The sequence below is a fragment of the Arvicola amphibius genome, chromosome 5 (genome assembly GCF_903992535.2).
Source record: "Arvicola amphibius chromosome 5, mArvAmp1.2, whole genome shotgun sequence".
Taxonomy (NCBI): Eukaryota; Metazoa; Chordata; class Mammalia; order Rodentia; family Cricetidae; genus Arvicola; species Arvicola amphibius.
Window position 1 is genome coordinate 1,950,499 of NC_052051.1, and position 13,552 is coordinate 1,964,050.

The 13,552-nt window shown below is 55.8% G+C and overlaps 1 protein-coding gene across 1 annotated transcript in view; it reads left to right on the forward strand.

Annotated features, from left to right (window-relative positions):
* Positions 1-449: 449 nt before the first annotated feature.
* Taf4 (TATA-box binding protein associated factor 4) overlaps positions 450-13,552 on the forward strand; it is a 62,116-nt gene continuing 49,013 nt past the window's right edge. The window contains 5 exon segments of the mRNA XM_038330529.1: positions 450-590; positions 593-1,026; positions 1,028-1,070; positions 1,072-1,363; positions 1,366-1,695. Of these exon segments, the coding sequence (XP_038186457.1) occupies positions 450-590; positions 593-1,026; positions 1,028-1,070; positions 1,072-1,363; positions 1,366-1,695 (1,240 nt within the window).

Sequence of the window (13,552 nt, forward strand, 5' to 3'; positions counted from 1 at the left end):
CCGGGCCTCGGGAGCGCCGCGTCGCCGCCTTCACCGCCCGCCCTGGTCGCAGCCATTTTGGAACGGCGCAGACAAAGGGCGAGCCCCGCCGCCACCCGCCGCGACCCACCGGGCGCTTCGCCGCCGCCCGCTCTCCGGTAGCCAATCCCAACCGCGCCGGAGAAGCCGACCAGCACCCAGCAGCTCGCCTGCTCCCCGGCCTCTGGCGCTCGCAGCCATTGGCCGCGTCTTTTAAGAGCCGGCCGCAGCCAATCAGCGGGCGCAGGGGCGCGGGCGGGGGCGGTGCGTGCCGCCGCGCCTGCGCGGTTCGCCGCCCCTCCCCCGCCCTGCGCGCCGCGCCCCCCGCCCGCCCCGCGCACCGCCCCCCGCCCGCCCCGCGCCCCGCTGGAACCTCCTCCTGCCCAGGCGCGCTCGGCCGAGCGGCGGCGGCGGCGGCGGCGAGGAGGAAGATGGCGGCGGGCTCGGATCTGCTGGACGAGGTCTTCTTCAACAGCGAGGTGGACGAGAAAGTGGTGAGCGATCTGGTGGGCTCGCTCGAGTCGCAGCTGGCGGCCAGCGCGGCCCACCACCACCACCTCGCGCCGCGCACGACCCGAGCTGCGGGCCGCGGCCAGCCGGCGCGCTCGGGAACCATGTTGTGAGCGGCAGCCCGGCCGGAGCCGCGGGCGCAGGGCCGGCCGCCTCCGCCGAGGGCGCGCCCGCAGCGGCGCCGGAGCCGCCCCCCGCAGGTAGAGCGCGGCCGGCGGGTGGGGGCCCGCGGCACCCGGGCTCCGGCTTACCGCGCCGCTTGCTTGTCCCCGCAGGGCCCGCGCCGGCGCCCGCCAAGCTGAGGCCGCCGCCCGAGGCCAGCGCGGGCCCTGCCCGGCCGCCGCCGCCACCGCCCGCCGCCGCCGCCGCCGCGGGGCCCGATCCCGCCGCCCGCCGCACGCCGCCGCCGCCCCGCCCGCCGGCCCCGGCCGCCTCCAAGCCCTGGCCCGCCTGGCCCGCCCGCCCCGGCGCCGCGCAAACTTTGAATGGGATCGCCGCGCGCCCACCGCGAGCCGCACGCCGCACCTGCTGTCAGCCCGGTCACACAACGGGCCCGCGCCGCCGCCCGCCGCCGGCTCTGTCATCCAGGCGGCCCCCCGCCGCCCGCGCCCGCCGCGCCCATCGCCGCCCGCCGCGCCCTCGCCCGCCGCGCCCCCGCCGCCGCGCCCGGCCCCAGCGCCCGCCGCGCCAGCCCTGCCGCCCGGGCACCCCGCCGCGCCCGCGCCCCCCTTGTCACCCGCCGCCGCCGCCGCCGCGCAGAACGGGGCCGCTCCTGCCCCCGCCGCGGCCTCCGGGGGGGCTCCGCGGGGGCTGGGACAGCCGGGCGCGGGCGCGCAGGGGGGCCAAGTGCCGAGGCGCCCAAGCCCGTGCCCGGGACCGGGCCGGCGGCGGCGGCGGCGGCGGCGGCGGCGGCGGGGGTCGCGGCCGGGGGCGCGGCGGGTGGCGTGCTGCTCGGGCCCGCCATGCCGGGCGCGCTGCCGGGGCCTGCGCCCGGGACCCCCGCGGGGCTGGCAAAGGGCGCGGCCGCGGCGACCCCCAGTCTGCCTCGGACGGCGGCGGCCACCACTGGCGCTATCCGGGCCACGCTGACGCCCACCGTACTGGCCCCGCGTCTGCCGCAGCCGCCGCAGAACCCGACGAACATCCAGAACTTCCAGCTGCCCCCAGGTGAGTGGCAGCGCGCGGCGGGAGGCGAGGGCGGGTGCACCGGGCGGCCCAGGCGTTCCAGGAAGTTCTGGGTTGCATTCTGGGGCCCTGCCCTGGCCGGGCTGGCTTGCGAGGCCGAGGGGCGGCCTCTGCCCAGGTGACCTGCCAGTCTCGAGAGCTTCCCAGTGCTGGAGTGCCCAGAGCCCTCGGGGAACTCTGCTGCCCCGTTTCCTCGGGGGTGCTATGGGCTACCATCGTGTGCCTGAGGGACCCCTCTCTCTTTTCCCTCAGGCGGGGTCAAGAGAGGGCGACCTCCTCCTGGGCAGGCTGATGAAGTCTAGGTGGAAGGCATGGACTTTTCCCTTGCTGCCAGGGAGGTTGACTAGGTGGGAGCAGAGAGTGGGTCGGTGGTCATCAGTGCCTTAAGGGGCTCTGGGTGCTTTTGTTGTTGCCGCCCCGGAGGTCAGCAGGACGCTCGGTGCGCAGGGGTCTGCAGATGCAGGTGATCATGGCGCTGTGGGTGCTCAGGCACAGAAACTGTCTTAGCGTTTGCAGCTTGGCCCCGTGGGTTCGATGAGGGACTCCCTGCCGGGCTCGCAGACTGCTTTTGTTTGGGAGTCCTCTGTTGGAATGTCCCCACTGAACCCTGGGCTGGAGCGAAGCGAGCCCCGAGCGCTCCTCCTGTGTTCATAGTGACATGTGCAGCGGTAGTAGCAGCGCCGCCCGCCGCGGTGGCAGTAGTAGAGAATAAGGAAACGTGCTGCCGCTGTGTCCTCGCTGTTTTCTGAAATGTGTTGTGGGTCACTTTGAAAGAGCTGCAGCGTTTTGTGGAGGTCTGTGAGGATCTGGAAGGCTCATCACAGGCCCCCAGGGATGCGGGACCTCCAAGTGTTTCTGAGGTTGCAGGGGCTCCCATGTTCTGAGGAGGCGCTCTGACAGAGTAACCGGGGCTGCAACTGTCCCTTGCCACACATCTGGGGTTTGCTGCACGGTGTGAATGAAGGTCTTGTTCTTTATGCTCATTCTGACCTCTGGGTGGAAACTATAGCTGACATTTAAGAAGCAGTTTGTAGTTGTAATCCACTATGCGAAATGCCGCACTGCTTTGTATCTTTGTATTGGAGTTCTTTCCAGGGGTCCTTCAACAGTGCCTTCCCATGGCTGGGATGTCCTCATGCTGCCCTTTTATCAGGAAAGCTCTCGTGGTCAGGTGCCCATGGCATCCTTCCTTGGCTATCTTGGCTCACCTGGTTCCTTTGCTTTTGAGTACCATGTAGTGAAGCCCTTCTCCCTGGGAGAAGGAAGGTGTCATTTGAAAAGGGCATTTGCTGCTGCCTCCATCATAACTGCCTTGGTTTCCGGGTCGGGTTCAGGGTTGGTGTGTTTGAGCAGAAGGTAACTCCTTGGGGAAAAATGTAAACGTGCCCATTATTTGTGCTCCTCTGCACTCTGCACCAGCCCCCATGCTTGTGTTGGGGAGTGGCGGTGCCTGTTGACACCTGAGTGGAAGCACCCTGAGCTCTGCTTCGAAGCTGCTGCCTGCTTTCCAGAAAAGAGAAGGCTCTTAGCCATCTTCTGCACCCTCTGACTTCTGTTGCTCTCTTGATAAGGAATGCTGATTGATTACCTTAGTTTAAAAACACCCAAAGCGAAGCTAATGTCTGGTGGTTAAAACTACCACCGGTGCTAGAAAGTCAGGTTTTCTTCAGATAGTGCAGGGAGCCACAGTTAGAGGATGTAAACATTCTGGTTTAGAACTTTTTCTGAAGTTCCTTCTTCATTGACATCTTTCATAGTAAAACATTTAAAAAAAATAAGTCGAGGCCAGCCTGGTCTACAAGAGCTAGTTCCAGGACAGGCTCTAGAAACCACAGGGAAACCCTGTCTCGAAAAACCAAAAAAAAAAAAAAAAATAAGTGAAAGTAAGTTCTAATAAAACTCCTGTTTAGCCAATAGCAGTCTTGGGGGAGGGCAAGTTTCAAAGCTACACATAGGTGTCAAGTGGAATAGCATGCCATTGGCAGTTGAATGGAGTGTGAAAGGGGCTGAGTCCCGCCCAGTGCCCTCTTGATGGAGGTCATGCTGGGCAAGGGGAGGGACACACGTTTCAACCTGAGGTCTCTGAGGTCACGTTTTGTCTTCACCCTTCAGCAGGAACTTCTAATAAGCATGTTGAACTTGTCCTTACACACTGAGGCCTGACCTTGCTTGTTAGGATAGTTCTGTGAAGGGACTAGGATGTTACTGCGGTTGTGATCTGCTGGTTTGCCGGTGCTAGAGTCTAAGCTTGATCACAGTGAGAGAGGTTTAGAGAGCTCCCATGAATGCTGGTTGAACACTGGTGCACAGCTCAGGAGCCAGTGGAGGCAAGTCACAGTGTGATTACAGCTGGAGAAGGAGCAGGTGAGAGGACCTCAGAGTTAGTGTGTGCTTTGGTGGCTTTTGAAGATCTGGGTTGAGGATGCTGTCTTGCAGGCTGCTTTAGCGTTTTTCCTTCGTGTGTTAGAATTTGCTCGCATGTCGCTAAAGCATGGGTTCTTGGTCTAGGAGAGGGCATTCCTTCCTTTGGCCGGGGTGCTGTGGCGCTGTGGTTGTCAGGTGCTGATTCCCACCTGTAGTGTGTGGTGGCTGGTTGATGAGCGGAGAAGGGAAGCCTGCTGCTGGCTGACTGCACTTGTGCCTCCCTGAGCTGGGGGCTGATTCCAGACTCCCCGAGAATGGAGAGCTGTCTGAGAGTTACAGTGCTGGGCTTCTGGAAGCCAACTTTGGCAGCAGCAGCTTAAAGGGACGTTCTTGGAATTTTAACTTCTCTTACTTGAGGTCACAGTACTGTTTGTCTTACGGAGCCTCAATTTGTCTGACTGTAAAGTGAGGTTGGCTGCTTTGTGAAGAGGCTGAGACACAGGCACAGCTGGTCTTTATTCCTGGGGCCCTGGTCCTTTCCCTGTTTCAAGGATGGTGTTGCTGTAGAAGTAGCAAAGTCTTTGTGAGGTTAGTTTTATTGGAGTGGAAATTCTTATCCAGTATGGCTAAGAAGTTTGGGCAGGGCTGTCTTGTTCCCAGTGATAATCACAGGTAGACCATGCAGGGGTGGCCACCACCAACTTATCCACATGCTACCTCAGAGGACCTCAGTAGGGGTCTTGATTGAAGTCAAACCTAGTTTGTGGAGGAGCAGGGGGGAAGAGAGGAGGAGGAGGACCATTCTGGTAACCATGAAGGATAGAGTGAGGCAGCTGGGCGTCACAAAGCCCTCAGACTCCTGTGCCCCTTGCAAGACTGGGCTCTGTCTCCTGCCTGGTGCTGTTCACTGCTGGCCTGTCATCTTTGGGCAATGTGGTAATGGGATGGATGACTGACATCTACAGGGGCCTGTGAACACTCTCAGGATGGTGGTCTCTAACACTTCATGCTGTGTTTAGAAGGCTCTGAGCTTGTGGATAACCCATCGTACCTCTTTGATACTGGTTTTCATGAGGCAGGGTCTCTTATTAGATTACTGGGACTTGTTCTATAATGCATGTTGGCCTTGAACTTGTTCCTTCTGCCCCAGCTGCCTGGATGCTACTGTATGCCTCCCTACTTGGCTTATTCTTTTCCAGGTACTTGTGCTGCCACTTTTGGGCAGAGCCCTGTATTCTAGGGCTGCTAGGAAAGGAACCCCTGGCCTGGGTAGGTACGAATGACCCTGAAGCAAGCCAGGCCGCTGGGAATGCTGGAGGAGGCTGCCTCTTAAACCTCTTCACAATTGCACCAGAGATGCCATTGGATCAGAGCCATGCCCACCTTAATCTGGGTCTGAATGGAGGGCGTGGTGGGGTAGTGGGACTTGCAGCACCTTTGAAGTGAGATGGAAGTCGGGGTGCTCAGGGGATGCTCTCCAAGTCTGCCTCGGTGTGAGTGTGCGTGCGCTTTCCTCCAGTTATGCTATAAATTTGGAAACAGCTTTTATAAATAGCAGGTTATATCTGAGTTGATCAAGTCATAATAGCTGTTTTTGCAGATCTTGAAGCAAAGATGTGAAGCTCAGTAGAAACTGCCTGAGGTCTGCGGCAGCTTGTGAAGTTTGGAGCAGCAGCCTCAGCTGGTCTGGCCTGGGAGGGGGCCTTTCCGTAAGAGGTCTGGGTGACTTGGTGTTTGTGTTGTGAGTGCAGTTTGACTAACTCTTTGAGAGCATCTTGCTTGGCAGGGTTGCTCTGGGAGACAGATCAGGCACTACAAGGTTGTGTCTAAGTATTAGGAGTTTTATTTTTATGGTAAGGTTGTGAAAGTTTTGGTTTTTATATATATTTTAAATATTTCCACCAAGGACTTAAAGCTTAAGAATCTGTAAGTGATAAGGTTGCCCACAGTTAGGATCCTACCCAGCATCCACCCCGCCTCGTTCTTTTGTTACCCTGCTTCCCAGGTGCCTTGTTGCTGCTGTACGGGGCCACAGAGCCAGATTCAGCCCTACTGCGTGTTTCATGCTCAAGTCGGTAGGAGCCTTGGCCAGGAGGAGCTGCTTGGAGCTCAGGCCCTTGTGCCTCTCTGAGAGTCTGTGAAGCTACGAAGAACCTTGTCCTTCCTGAAGCTTTGACTATGTTCTTATTGTGTGTGTACTGTGGTATGTGTGGGTGCATGCGCTACAGCACACGAGTGAAGAGTAGACAGCAGTGGATAGAGTCCTATTTGTCCTTCCCACCTTTCTGTGCATTTTGGGAATCAAACTCAGGATTCTGGGCTTGACTAGCACAGCAAGTGCCTTTCCTCATGGGACCATCTCTGGGACCCCTTCCTCAATCTCTGTGTGTGGTAGGGTGGCTCTAAGGAAGGTTCTTAGCTGTTTTCTTTGGCTCCCAGATTTTTGTTTATTTGTTTGTTTTAGAGACAGGGTTTCTCTGTGTAGCTCTGGCTGTCCAGGTACTCACAGGAATTTGCCTCCCTCTGCCTCCTCAGTGCTGGCCAACAGCCTTTTGCAGGGAGTAGTGCACGCACACTTCCAGGTGGTGGGTGGTGTTGATGACCTAGAGTCTTGGAGTCACTGGTTCTGCGGAACTTCTTGTTCTTGTGACAGACTTGATGTCAGGCTTTCGAATGACATCTTAGCACTGAGTCTCTCTGTGACTCTGAAGAGGTTAATTTGAGGTCTGAGGTCTAAGTTGATGCTGAGTGGATGAGCAGGAGATGAGCAGCCAAAAGAGTTGGGCCTCCCCTTTGAGGACTGCTGCCCAGAGCAGCCACAGGGCAGAGGCTGAGCATCTCTTGATCTGGCTGAGCATTTTGGAGAAGGTGCTGGCAGGGTGAGAGGTCCTTGGTTGGTGGCCTTTTACAGAGAGGTGAAGGAGGGGAGAAAAGAGAGTTTACTTTTCTGCTTTCTGTGTTAAAATACATTGGGGCAGTGGCTCAGATGTTTTTTTCCTCTGTGTGTATACTTGTTTATGTTTGCCTATGTGTGCACAGTATATGCCCTGTCCCTCACTCCCCACCCCCCAAGGAAAAAAAAAGACAAGGTTGCTCACTGAACCTAGAGCTTGCTAATTTGGCCAGACTGACTGACCAGCAAAGCTAGCTCAGGGGTCCTCCTTTCTCTGCCCCACCAGCTCTGGAAATGCATCTGGAACAGCCGTGCCTGATTTGTACTGGAGTGCTTTAGATTTCATGTAGGTCTTTGTGTTTGCCCAGCAAGCATCTTCCTGACTGAACAATCTTCCTCATGTGCGTGTGTGTGTGTGCGCATGCATTCTCATACCTTGGTGTAGAGGCCCGAGGTCATACTTGGGAGGCATTACTCAGGTGCTGACTGGAACTCCGCAAGTAGGATGGACTGGTTGGCTAGCAAACTCTTGGAACACAGTGTTATTGAGCGTTGGGGTTACAAGTGCATGCATAGCTGGCTGCTGTGTGGGTACTAGAGCTGGGGTTACAAGTGCATGCATAGCTGGCTGCTGTGTGGGTACTAGAGCTGGGGTTACAAGTGCATGCATAGCTGGCTGCTGTGTGGGTACTAGAGCTGGGGTTACAAGTGCATGCATAGCTGGCTGCTGTGTGGGTACTAGAGCTGGGGTTACAAGTGCATGCATAGCTGGCTGCTGTGTGGGTACTAGAGCTGGGGTTACAAGTGCATGCATAGCTGGCTGCTGTGTGGGTACTAGAGCTGGGGTTACAAGTGCATGCATAGCTGGCTGCTGTGTGGGTACTAGAGCTGGGGTTACAAGTGCATGCATAGCTGGCTGCTGTGTGGGTACTAGAGCTGGGGTTACAAGTGCATGCATAGCTGGCTGCTGTGTGGGTACTAGAGCTGGGGTTACAAGTGCATGCATAGCTGGCTGCTGTGTGGGTACTAGAGCTGGGGTTACAAGTGCATGCATAGCTGGCTGCTGTGTGGGTACTAGAGCTGGGGTTACAAGTGCATGCATAGCTGGCTGCTGTGTAGGTACTAGAGCTTCACTCAGACCCTCCCACCTGTGCAGCAAACACTTCACCAACTGAGTTATCCCCGGCCTGCAGGAGTAGTGTTTGAGAGATTTTGGGTCTTTGACAGGGCAGCCCTGACTTCATGGTTGTCCTGTAATCACAGGTGGAGAGGAAGGTGGACAGGGTGAGCCTGCTCAGCTGGACCTTGTGAAATGACAGAGTGGGGCTTGCTCAGTAACGCAGTGATTGTCTGAGAGGTGTTTAAAGGAAAGCCATCCTGGCTGACTTTTTTTTTTTTTTTTATTTTTTGGCAGGGTCTCCCCATAAGCCAAGGCTGTCTCTTGATTTAGCATCCCAAGTGCTGTGGTTGTGGTGTGTGTCACCGTATCTGACTGTTTTCTCCCCCTAGTATGATGTCACAGAGTCATTAGTATTTTCCAGCTTGCCTTTTCTGATTACAGGTTTGTATTTACTATAGGAAGTTTTCAAAGTAATGGGAAGAAAATGAAGTCTCTTGCCATTGCCCCTTGCCTAGACTTGGCTGTCAGGGCTGACCATTTCTGCCTTTTCTTTTGGTATTTCTGATTTTCATAAAGTTAGAGCTATCCCCCGACCCTACTGAGTGTGTTGGCTAGCCTTGCCTTGCCCGTTTTCTGTGCTCTCCTGGACCTCAGGCTTTGCTACATTCCCTGCACCTCAGTCTGTGAAGACCCTGTGCTGAGGTCCCCTCGCCCACCCTTACTTGGAGATCTTCACATACACCTGGGCGTCTGATGGGTTGAGCATCTTCTAGGCCATGATACAGATTGCAGGGGGCTAGGCCAGTTTACACTTCTATAATCATTGTCAAAGTATAACTTCTTGGGGGTCGGTAACATCGTACAGGGCCTACTGTATAGTTGTTCTTTGATGGCACGTCTCTGTCTGACTCAGCTGGTATGGGTCATGTTAGTGTGAATGGTGCTGGAGCAGTCTGGGGATTTTACTTAAGGCTCACTTTGCAGAACTGTACTTAAAAATGCATGCTGGCTGGAGAGCATGCTGAGCTGGGTGCCGAGGGCCTATTTGGAGTCTCACAGCTACAGACCCTGCTCTTCTGGATGGCGCCTGCGTGGGGCCAGGTAATTGACAGGAATTTCAGAGATATTTCTCACTGTGATGGGTGCCTGTGGCTGAGGGGATGCTAGGCAGGGAGTGCCTTCCTGGGAAGCCTAAGTGAAGAGAAGGGCCAGCCATACATAGCCTGTCCAGGGAAAGACTGGGGGGCAGAGGCAGGGGTGTGGGGAGATGGGGTAGGAGGTGAGGCTATGTTAATTTGGTCTTGGAATTGAGATTTTTCTCATCTGAAAGCAGCCATCAGGATTTATGCAGGGCAGTGACAGAATCAAAACTGACTTTGTGGTCACTTTTGTGTCTGTGAGCTATGGAATACAAAGGTGCTGGGGGCTGGTCAGAGGTGGGCGTGGGTGGACGTTAATGGGGCTTGCTCATGGTCTCAACTCTGGGGATTGGTTAGGAGACCTTAGTGAGCCTGACATGGGAGCCATGGTGGTATGTGCTCTCTGGGTGGAGTGTGCAGGCTTGGGGTATGGGTTTGATGTGTTATTTCTGGGTAGGAACATTGGGTAGTGAACATGAAGCAGAACCCAGCACCGGGGGGGGGGGGGGGGGGGGTAAGTATTTGAGAATTAGAGTATTGGATGGCCCTTATGGTCATGGCTGGAAGAGCTGTGGGCTCCTTCCAGGCATGCCCTGAAGTGGAGGCAGTGGCCTGCTCCTGGAGGCAGGTGGAGTCCCTGGAGTGGCTGGGAGGAAGGCTGCTGGCAGGAGTGAAGAACCACCAACTCTGAGGAAAAGACAAAATGTAGCCACTGTGCTAGGACCTGCTATACTGTGTGTGGGGCTCAGCCCAGCCAAGCTGCCTCAGCCTCCATGCTGTGTGCTGTTGTGCAGACTTTCAGTCTGTGGCCTGACTCTGAGCCTTGAAAATCCCGTCATAAGAATTTCCCCCCATGAAGGTAGTAGGTATATAGGAAAATGGTCTGTCAGAGACCAGTGGCCGCTGCGAGGAAACTTGGCACTGCAGTGTGATGGCAGCTCGGGGGACCTGCATGAGACTTACTTAGATGTCTGCTTTACACAGCTGTGTGCAAAGAGTGCAAGGAGGGAGCACACTGGAGTGTCTGCTTCTGCTGGGGAAAGTGCTCACTTTGCCTAAGGAGTCAGGGAGCCTGCTTGGTGTAGACTCAAAGTGTGTTCTGTGACTTTGGCTTCTGCCATTCTGTGAGGGGACTGGTGGGCTCTTTTCCACAAGACTTTGATCTGAGCTCCTTGAGTTCTCTTCCACCTTGCAGCTCCTGCTTGCCTATAGCTGGTGCTCCCTGGCCAATGTCTGTGCTGTAGTATGTCATAGTCCTGCCAGCTGGAAGGGCAGCAGGCAGTGGGCAGAGGCTTCCCCTTGTCCTAAGGTCTTGTCCCAGAAGTGACACAGCTCTCTTTCTCTTAATTCTAGCTGGGAAAACTTGATAATTGGTTGTTTGTAACTGCAAAGAATGTTGGGGAGTTGAATCTGTGCAATGGAGAGGGAAGGGAGGTTTGAGGGACAAGGAGCAGGTCCTGAGTGGGGCTGGGAGGAAGAAGAGACTGTTGCTGGGCTGCGGCTGAGAGCAGCGCTCTGTAGGGGCTGGAGTGCAGTTAACCCATAGACTCTCCGCATCCCTGCAGGCACTTTGTCAGGACACTCCAGTTTTCTCTGCAGCTTCTGACAAGTGGGTGGAGCTGGTTTTGTGCCACTTTGAATTTGCAGAGGGAACTTGGTTCTCAGGGTGTGTGTGGAGCCTTAGGGTGATTCAGGCTCTGGTCCTATGAGGAGCAGTAGGGAGTTTCTCACCAGGATCCCATTACACGGTATGGTCCCAGGCATTCCTTGGCTTCTGACCTCTGACCTCTGTCTCCTGGTGTTAGTGGTCTTACCAGGCTTTAAACTGGCTCTATGACAGGGAGTAATATAACTTTCCCTCCTGTATCCTTTCTGTTGCCACAACGTTTATAAATCAGGAGGGTCTATGTCTAGAGCAGAAGAGAGAGATGGCTATGTCTTTCATTATGGGAATGCTTTGTGGGCCATAGTCCACTCTGTGGAGTCCCTGAGGCTAGGTTAGGGTCAGTGCTGTCTCTCTGGAGTCCCTGAGGCTAGGTTAGGGTCAGTGCTGTCTCTCTGGAGTCCCTGAGGCTAGGTTAGGGTCAGTGCTGTCTCTCTGGAGTCCCTGAGGCTAGGTTAGGGTCAGTGCTGTCTCTGTGGGTCCCTGAGGCTAGGTTAGGGTCAGTGCTGTCTCTGTGGAGTCCCTGAGGCTAGGTTAGGGTCAGTGCTGTCTCTGTGGGGTCCCTGAGGCTAGGTTAGTGTTGGTGCTGTCTCTGTGTGTCCCTGAGGCTAGGTTAGGGTCGGTGCCGTCTCTGTGGAGTCCCTGAGGCTAAGTTAGGGTCAGTGCTGTCTCTGTGGGTCCCCGAGGCTAGGTTAGGGTTAGTGCTGTCTCTGTGGGGTCCCTGAGGCTGAGTTAGGGTCGGTGCTGTCTCTGTGGGTCCCTGAGGCTAGGTTAGGGTCAGTGCTGTCTCTGTGGGTCCCTGAGGCTAGGTTAGGATTAGTGCTGTCTCTGTGGAGTCCCTGAGGCTAGGTTAGGGTCGGTGTTGTCTCTGTGGGGTCCCTGAGGCTAGGTTAGGGTCGGTGTTGTCTCTGTGGGTCCATGAGGCTAGGTTAGTGTTGGTGCTGTCTCTGTGTGTCCCTGAGGCTAGGTTAGGGTCGGTGCTGTCTCTTTGGAGTCCCTGAGGCTGAGTTAGGGTCGGTGCTGTCTCTGTGGGTCCCTGAGGCTAGGTTAGGGTCAGTGCTGTCTCTGTGGGTCCCTGAGGCTAGGTTAGGAATAGTGCTGTCTCTGTGGGGTTCCTGCGGTTAGGTTAGGGTCAGTGCTGTCTCTGGGTCCCTGAGGTTAGGTTAGGGTCGGAGCTGTCTTGGCATCAGGGCCCTGAGAATCACCCTAGCATCCATCCTGGATCTTGGCATCATTGCTCTTTGACTTTCTTATCCCAGACCTGGTTCCTGGGCTGGGAAGACCACCCTGAAAAAGAAGGGTTACACCTCTTCTTATCTACACGTGACCCTGGTAATGTGCATGTGAGTATTGTGGGTTGTGCATCAGTTGTGGGACACGTGTAGTACTGGGACATGTATGAACACCATTTTCAGGTGACAGAATGCACTTGGACCAGGTCTGGTGGCACAGTCGCTAATCCCAGCTGCTAATCCCAGCTACTTGGAAGGCTGGTGTGGAAGGATGACGAGTTCAAGGCTGGTCTGGGCTGCAACATGAAGTTCAGGATGAGACCCTGACTGAAAATGCAAAGCAAAAAGAGGGCTGGGGCACAGCTGTGTGTCTGCCCAGCCTGTGCAAGCCCTGCTTTCATTCCCTGGCAGTGGCTGGGAAAGACCAAAAACGTTCTGGTGTTGGCATAGACAGGGTGGCCCCACTTGTTATGGCTCCGTTTCTGTCAGCAGCATTGTGCCTGTTGACGTGACACTACCAGGGTGATGGGGATGAGGGTCACACCCACTCTGTCTTCTGTGCCTTTTAACAATCTCCTGCTTCTGGTGGCCTGCTTTGTTTTGCCTGTGTTAGTAGCTGCCTCAGGGCCAGCAGGTGATGGTGCAGCAACCTTGGCAGGTGCAGTCCAGGCATGGGACAGTGTGCCGTTACAGGCATCCAGTTGCTCCCCTGTGTCTCCCTCCCCACTGTTGGGACAACTCTTTAGATGCTCTGAGCATGAAGCGTCCTTTCTCTGCCAGGTACCTGGTCCGCTGAGGAAACTCTGAGAGCTCCTGTTGCCTTTAGAGTAAAGGGCAGACTCTGAGCAGCCTGACCCCAGAGGTCAGCTTTGTGCTTGAAAGACAGGACCTTTTCCCATGCTTTCTTCATTGACACTGGATCTGTTTGTCACTCTGAGCTAAGAGGCCCAGTTGAGCAGAGTCCCTGTGGGGTACCATCCCCAGATGTGTATTGCTCAAGCAAGCCCACACCTCTGGGACTGCCTGTTGGCTCAGTACTGGTCTTGGTGTGGTCTTGTCCACTGAGCAGAAGCACCCATGCATTTGTACACCCTCAACATCTGGTGTGGGGCCCCATGTGGCTGAGATGTCCCAGGTGTGATTCAGAGGGTCTCTAGGATGTGGTGTGACTTGGCTGGTATAATTAGCATGAGAAGCCATCCAGGTAATGACATATATGCTGTTGGATCGCAAATGTGTAGATCTGCGTTGCTTACAGTCCCTGTTAACTTGGCTGGCTAGCTTTCGTTTATATCATTCCACGCTTGAATCAGGACCTGCATGCTATCCTGTAGGAGAGCCATAACTGAGCCAGCACACCAGGTGACCATGCATTACATTTCTTATGCTGGTCTGTGGTAGCATCCCTCTGCCTTCCCTTCCCTCTGG